The sequence below is a fragment of the Clavelina lepadiformis genome, chromosome 2 (genome assembly GCF_947623445.1).
Source record: "Clavelina lepadiformis chromosome 2, kaClaLepa1.1, whole genome shotgun sequence".
In the NCBI taxonomy this organism is placed as follows: Eukaryota; Metazoa; Chordata; class Ascidiacea; order Aplousobranchia; family Clavelinidae; genus Clavelina; species Clavelina lepadiformis.
The window spans coordinates 24,677,505-24,684,820 of record NC_135241.1 but is presented as its reverse complement, the minus strand read 5'-3'; the positions used below and the strand labels follow the sequence as shown (position 1 = coordinate 24,684,820).

Genomic DNA, 7,316 nt, shown 5'->3' with positions numbered 1-7,316 from the left:
AGGTTAATTTTAAGACGACAAACAACAACTCTTTGATATTCGATAAATTTCAGAAACTTCGACATATTCGGACTTAAAAGGCGTTTGTCAATGACGTAACAGTTATGTAAGCTGCATTTTTTCTAATCTTAAAACTCTTTCAGCAAACTCATGACCAAATTTAGACACATACTTTGCTAAGTAGTGTCTTTATAACCAGGTGGACTGAAAGAAATTGTTCAGAACAAAGAGCGATTACAGCTAGGCTGACTATTTTATAGAAATCCTAAAACGATATTGAAGCTAAAATCTAGGCTAAGTTTTAAAAATCTGCTGTTTTTAGCATAGAATCTATTTAACAGATGGTCGCTTTGAGTTGTTGTTTTTATAGTCTTTTATATTTTGCCTTATAATATAAAAACTTTATTGTCACAAAGGTGATATTTATACGTTGTACATATCAGCATAGCTTTTTATGTAATAACTCAACTTTATAAATAGATCAGTTAATTTGCAAAACAGACCTGTAATATAGTGGTATTTTAAAGTAAAAAACTTGATGCTTTTCATGTTTAGCAACATAAGCCAGTTAGTTTATGCTGAAGATGGCGCTTTTTATCCGAGTTCATTCTGTTTTTTCCTTTCTGGTTTTCGTCACTTTCGTTCAAGGTCAAGGTGAACAAATTTGTTTGAACTTGCAACGTGAACCCTTGGAACGTCCCTTGCCTGTCACCCACCAAGGACCACCAGGTCGTCGTGGACCCCAAGGTGCTACTGGACCGCAAGGAACTAGGGGAAATCCCGGTCCTCCAGGACAATGTGTTTGTGATCTGAGTGAAGTCGAGCAACTTCGCCAAAGCCTTAATGATGCATCTCGTAAGTGACGTCATAATATACCACTTTCCGCTCAACAAGTGTGTGGTTTCCGTTTTCTTTTTTTCAACAATGTTGGTTCAACAAAGTTTTAATTTTAATTACTTCTTAAGGTCGGTATGAAAGAGTTGAACGGATAATAAGGAATGTCATCGAACATATCGGTAGAGGTAAACACAACAAGTTGAATTGAGTTTTTCAGATTTAAAATTTATGAATATACCATATCATTAAAGTTATAAGATTACATAGCAAACAATAAATTAAACTCCTTCGTTTGTTGAAGTTGAAATTTGTCCTCTTGGAATCAAAAGTGGAAAAGTTCAGGATGCTGACATGACGTCATCGTCTATATATTCGTCGTCTTATGCAGCTCATCGAGGACGATTGGATGGATCTGGAGTTTGGATTGCTTTATCGTCAAACAGTAAGAATATCTCGAGGAAAACTTCTAATTTAGAACAAAAAAGTGGAAAGTAATTATGTCGTGTTTTCACAGACAAACGAGGAGCCTGGATCCAGGTTGACATGAAAGTTAACACAACTCTGACTGGTGTCGTCACTCAAGGAAGACCCAGTACCAACCAATGGGTGACCAGATATAAGATATCATTTGGGAACTTCCCTGATGATATGGAGTTTATTCAGGATGATGACGGAAACGATATGGTGAGTATTATGACATCATTATGTAACGTACAGTATGTCTGATAAATTTTCCAATAACTTTTTTTAAAGTTTTTTTTTTGTTTTACAGATTTTTGAAGGAAATACAGACGACAACAGTCACGTTCTCAACATATTTTCTCAATCAATCACAGCAAGATACGTCAGACTTGTTGTGTGGGATTTCGAAAACTTTGTTTCAATGCGTATAGAATACGTGACTTGTTAAAATGTGTGACGTGAAAATTTGAAACTATCCATATCTGAAACGTGTTATTGTTAATCGCTTAATTTCCTGACTGTATATTTGTTGCTAAACAAGAAGACTGGGTAAAATTACATTTATGACGAGTATTTGAAACTTACCAGCAATTGTAAACAAAAATTAATAAACCACAGCTTACATGGTGTTATATTTGCGGAGGCAAACGCAAGATTTCATTTTAATTTACATTAAATTCTTGTGTCGATATAACTCGAAGCCTTATAAGAGAAGTCGGCAGATGGCAGGTGTCCATTAAAGCAAATACAGTGCTGGAAATTAAACGCCATCATAATGAATAGACATGGGTATTTCTGTGATTATATTCAACTAATTTCGAACTTGGACGCATATCTTGCAATCTGAATTTCTAAATTTGTAAAACCATGTGGTTAACGAAACCATAAGTTCAGTTCAGATTATGGGAAGAATATTCGACAATGTTATTTGTTTGGTCCAATTATCGATTGTCAAAATCACGTTTAATAAACTGAGTTACTTTATGACGTATAAATGTTTGCTTTATTAAGCGAAAGTTGCGCATTTGTAAAATAAAGAACAAACAAAGATCAAAGCAACCTTACAACGCTAAAAGAAAATGAACTGGTTACTACACACACCGCGTAACGAACAGAGAAAACGCACAAAGTAGCCGAGACAGGAACATCGCAAGACATTACAGGCAAACTAAAGTCAGAATTAGCTTAAAAACGCAACGCTTCACTACAAAGATTGCAAAGCAAATTGTGCAGAGCGGCAAGTTGATGTAAATTGTCTCAGCTAGCTTGAAGCTCAAGCCACAAGTTATCAGTGTTCCGGCATTCTGAAGAATGTCGATACTTATTTGGAACCAAACTATCGTGCGATTTCGCGGCAACTGAAAACTTTACTTTCATTTTTTGCGAATCAATTGCAAAGTACCTGGTAAGCCGCTATGCGTGACGTTGCACCTGTGTGGGCTGTGATTTTACTTCGAAATTCCTGGACAGATTCCTAACTAAATATAGTGAGATAGTTTTTAAGCTGCATTTCGCAAGCAACTGGCAACAAACAACTTTTTATAAGAAACTAAGCCACAACGTTTTAATACCCAGACATGACCAATGTCCGCATGATTAGCGATGTCGATTGCTTTGCTTTATATTTATTGAAATTGAAGAATTTAATTTGCATGAAAGTTATGCAGCAAAGCGATCAATTTTCCTTTAATTTCAACCGTGTAAGTGCACCTAACTTTTCTATAATAAGAACTTTGCTATATGACTATATGTCATATAACAATCTCAAGATTTATTTAAACTTGACAGATATAAGTGCCGTGACGTGGCGCTTCCTGCGCTGTGAGTACATGGCCACTGAGACGCCAATGTTTTAGTGGGTAATCTTATAAGTCATTGTGCTATTTAACAAACAATCTTGGTTTTTCTCTAAAAACTTGATAACCAAAAGGGATCACCAACTTGCAGTGCTTGAGAACCAGGCCATCATGTGCTTTACTATGGGCATTGTTTCATGACATTGCTGTAGCTTTCGTAGCAGTCAACGTTGCCTTGGTTAAAGCCGACAAGGACTTCCAAAGTTTAAAATGTGAGAAGAAAAAGAAATCAAGTTGTAAAAGCTAAAAATCTTAATGCACACAGAACTTTTCTTTAAATAAAAAGCTATTCATAATTTCGGGTGATAACAAATTCCCCATCCTCACCCTTGTCACCCTCACTGGGAGGGAACTCCCCCCAGGTTAAGAACCATTGTTTAAAACCATACAGAAAGCAAACATGCGCAGAGCGGCAATCGCTATTAATAGCTTCAGTTATTTTGCAGCCATGAAACCACAACTCTGCAACATTCAAGCAATGGCGAGAATTTTAAGACTTATTTGGACTTCGAAAGCAACCATCAGTGACGTATTATTTGTTTGATTTGCATTTTTTTTAAATTTTTGAAGTACTGCGTGAATTCCTGACCATATAAAGCCACATACCTTGCTCGACTACGGTTAGTGACGTATCAAATTTTTGTTCCGCATTTTGTCACCTTTGAAAGTTGGTTGGTAAATTCCTGACCAAATATAGGCACAAAATTTGCTAAACTAAGTATATAAATTCAGATTGTTGGAACTGATTTTGGAAAAATAACCAAACTAGTACAGTTTGGTCAGTGATAACTACTGGTTGTTGCAGTTTGTTTTTAAAGCAGTCAAGTCTTTATAGAAATTATATGCATATAGACTAGATATCAGAATACTTAATAAAACTTTATTTATACTTACTTTATAATAAAACTTTATTTTTAGAACAAAAATTGCTTTTGACAGATAATTAATCGTTTGATTTGTTTTCATTTACGTATTAGTGGGTTTTATAAATTGATAAATAATCTATTTAATATGCAAAATAAAGTTTTCATTTTTGTACATTGGTGCAAAATTGACTTGATATTTCTTAGATTCAAGAAACCGTTTAAGAGAGAAATGTTTGTAAAATTTCTTTCCTTTTTATTCTTTCTGGTTTTCGTCACTTCCGTTCAAGGTCAAAGTGAACAAATCTGTTTGAACTTGCAACGTGAACCCTCAGAACGTCCTTTGTCTACCACCCACCAAGGACCTCCAGGCCGACGTGGACCCCAAGGTGCTACTGGCGCGCAAGGAGCTAGGGGAAATCCCGGTCCTCCAGGACAATGTGTTTGTGATCTGAGCGAAGTCGAGCAAAGACGTTTGAAACTTCTCATCAATCTTAACAGAGGTATGGAAATTGCTTTATGCTTGTCAATTATATCTAAGGCAAAAAACATTACAAACAACTTTATGTGTCTCTTTTTAGTTGAAGTCTGTCCACTTGGTATTAAAAGTGGAAAAGTTCAGGATGCTGATATGACGTCATCGTCTATGTGGTCGTTGTCTTACGCAGCACATCGAGGACGATTGGATGGATCTGGAGTCTGGCATGTTTCCTCTGAAAACAGTAAAAACATTTAAAATTTTTCTAAATTATTGGCAAAAAATCTCTTTTGTTCCTTTAAAAGTTTCACAGACAAACGGGGTTTGACGTGATGTGGTGAAACGATAAAAACGTTATTTTTAATTTTGCATCTTCACAGAAAAACGAGGAGCCTGGATCCAGGTTGACATGAAAGTTAACACAACTCTGACTGGTGTCGTCACTCAAGGTAGATCCAGTGCCAACCAATGGGTGACCAGATACAAGATATCCTTCGGGAATTTCCCTGATGAATTGGAATTTATTCAGAATGATGACGGAAACGATATGGTGAGTATTATGACGTCATTATGTAAAGTATATCTGGTAGGATTTCCAATCAGTCTTCATATAACTTTTATTGTTTTACAGATTTTTAAAGGAAATACTGATCGAAACAGCCACGTGCTTAATTTGTTTCCCCAACCAATCACAGCAAGATACGTCAGACTTGTAGTGTGGAATTTTAGCGATTATATCACGATGCGTATAGAATACGTCACTTGTTGAGCGATTTGTCCTATTACGTTTCCGTTTCTCAAAGCTGAATATTGATATACTTTTCTTCTTCATTGACTTGCTGTATATTAGCTTATTCATTGTTAGACTGCGTAGAAATTCATGTTTTAATCACAATACTTTCTTGATAAAGACGCCTAAATTAAAAAAAAAATTTGTGGAATGTCGCATCAAGTTTGTAGTTTTTATTTAACCTTATATGGCAAAGGCCTTATATAACCTTATTCTTTTATATAAGGTTCTTATATAACCCTTTTATTAACCGTATATATTGATAAAGCAAAGGCAAAACATTTGATTCGCAAGTTAAATGACAAAGTTTTGTGGATACTAAACTCTTCAAGACTATCTTCTTTTCATAAGTTAGTTATCCATTTGTGTTTAAGGAAAAAGGAATGAACAAAAGCAAAGCAACTTCATAATGCGAGAAAGATGCCTCAGTGACAAAACAGATCGCAAAATTCGTGGCAAAAAGTGAGAAAAAAGTGGTCTGTACTTGAGACAGAAGCGCGGCTGTTTTAGGCATATTTCAAGCAATTCAAATGAGAAATAAGCTGACAACTACAGCGTTTTACTGTAGTCAGCGTTTGATGATGCAAAAAAACAAGACTTAGAAGTTTTGTCTAATATTTTTTGATGAATTAACCATTAAACCAGTTTCGTTGGGATTTTCTGACCGTTTCAGCACCTTTCAACTCTAACCGTTTCAGTACTGCGCAGCTCAATAAAAAGCTTTGAAGATTTAATCCGGCTTTTATCGGCCACATTAGGGAATGCACCAAGAAAACGCAACAGAAAAGTTTTTGCATTTTATCCAAGACTCGAGGAAACAAAAACTTTTATAAAAACCTGAGAGTTAAAAAGTTTTATAGAACATTCATTTTATAAAACACTGAAAATTTGAAATAACCGTTTTAAAAAGTTCTATCATTCATGGATTCGGATTGTTGTATAAGTTAAAATATTTTACCTCCGCTGCCTGTGTCAGTATTTCTCTGTGCACGTGCAATGCAAAGCATTGAAAATAGTCGGCTGAGACAAGCGTGAAGTTGGTTGCCAGTTACAAGGGTAATTATTCAAAGCATGAAAATACAAGTTTGTGTGTCGTGAAAAAAGTCACCACCTGTATGTTTAAACTTAATCAAGAGATTGTCAACTACTTACTTATTTCACTTAACATAGAATCTGTTCACTAGAAGGTAAAAGTTAAATATATTTTATTTCTCTGATTTTCTACCAATTTGTATATACCAACACTTGTTTGTACCAACATGTACGGAATTTTATATGTCTTCGTATCATGACGTGACGTCTCAAGTGACGTCTCAGATGTGAACTTGTTATTTCAAGTTGAACGTTGTTGCTTAGTAATCAGAATTTATCACAAATTAGAGTAATCGGTTCATTTGATATTTGGTGAATTTATTTTCATATCAGCACTTACTGATGAAAGCAACTTACTTTTATGAGATAAAACAAAACGTGACGATTACACGTTGTGGGTTACGTCATATCATTTCCTTGGTGAAGGGGATTTACCACAACAACATAAATTAGTTAATAATGACAAGCTAACGCTAAAACTGATGAAATTTGCCTACATTGTTAATATAATTGGAGTTGGAGACTAATGGCAACAAAACATTGTGCGTTCAGACTTATTGTTTCAAAAGCTTTCAACTTTAAATTTATTTTAAACTGCAAATTTTACCTTTGAACAATGGAGTAGGGATATTCGCGGATTAAACTTCTGGCAGGTTTCATATATTGGATCAGTCAAACGTATCAATACGTCATCACAAATTGTAGCCTATACAAGGTGTAAGAGTATTGGCAACAGTAAATGCGTTTAGGCTGTACTGCATTTCTAAATAGGCTCCTCATCGTATTTTTAATAGTCAGATGTGGCCGGTTCCGCGGTACTATAATACCCGATAACAATACCGCGGTGTTTTCTCGGTGCCGATACCGGTGTCATGCCAAATTTGTTCCACGCATTGTGACAACTCTTAAGTCACAAAAGGGGTGACATAATTATGACA

General features: G+C 35.3%; 2 protein-coding genes across 2 annotated transcripts; both read left to right on the top strand.

Moving 5' to 3' along the window:
• The first annotated feature begins 539 nt into the window (after positions 1 to 539).
• Positions 540 to 1,928, top strand: LOC143444835 (retinoschisin-like). Its single transcript, XM_076943612.1, has 5 exons — positions 540 to 855; positions 966 to 1,022; positions 1,139 to 1,279; positions 1,352 to 1,521; positions 1,610 to 1,928. The coding sequence occupies exons 1-5, from the start codon at positions 576 to 578 to the stop codon at positions 1,745 to 1,747; spliced, it is 786 nt and encodes a 261-aa protein (XP_076799727.1). The 5' UTR covers positions 540 to 575; the 3' UTR covers positions 1,748 to 1,928.
• A 2,322-nt stretch (positions 1,929 to 4,250) lies between these two features.
• On the top strand, positions 4,251 to 5,359 carry LOC143444977 (retinoschisin-like). The gene is made up of 4 exons (XM_076943768.1): positions 4,251 to 4,521; positions 4,600 to 4,740; positions 4,877 to 5,046; positions 5,128 to 5,359. The coding sequence occupies exons 1-4, from the start codon at positions 4,251 to 4,253 to the stop codon at positions 5,263 to 5,265; spliced, it is 720 nt and encodes a 239-aa protein (XP_076799883.1). The 3' UTR covers positions 5,266 to 5,359.
• Positions 5,360 to 7,316: the final 1,957 nt, after the last annotated feature.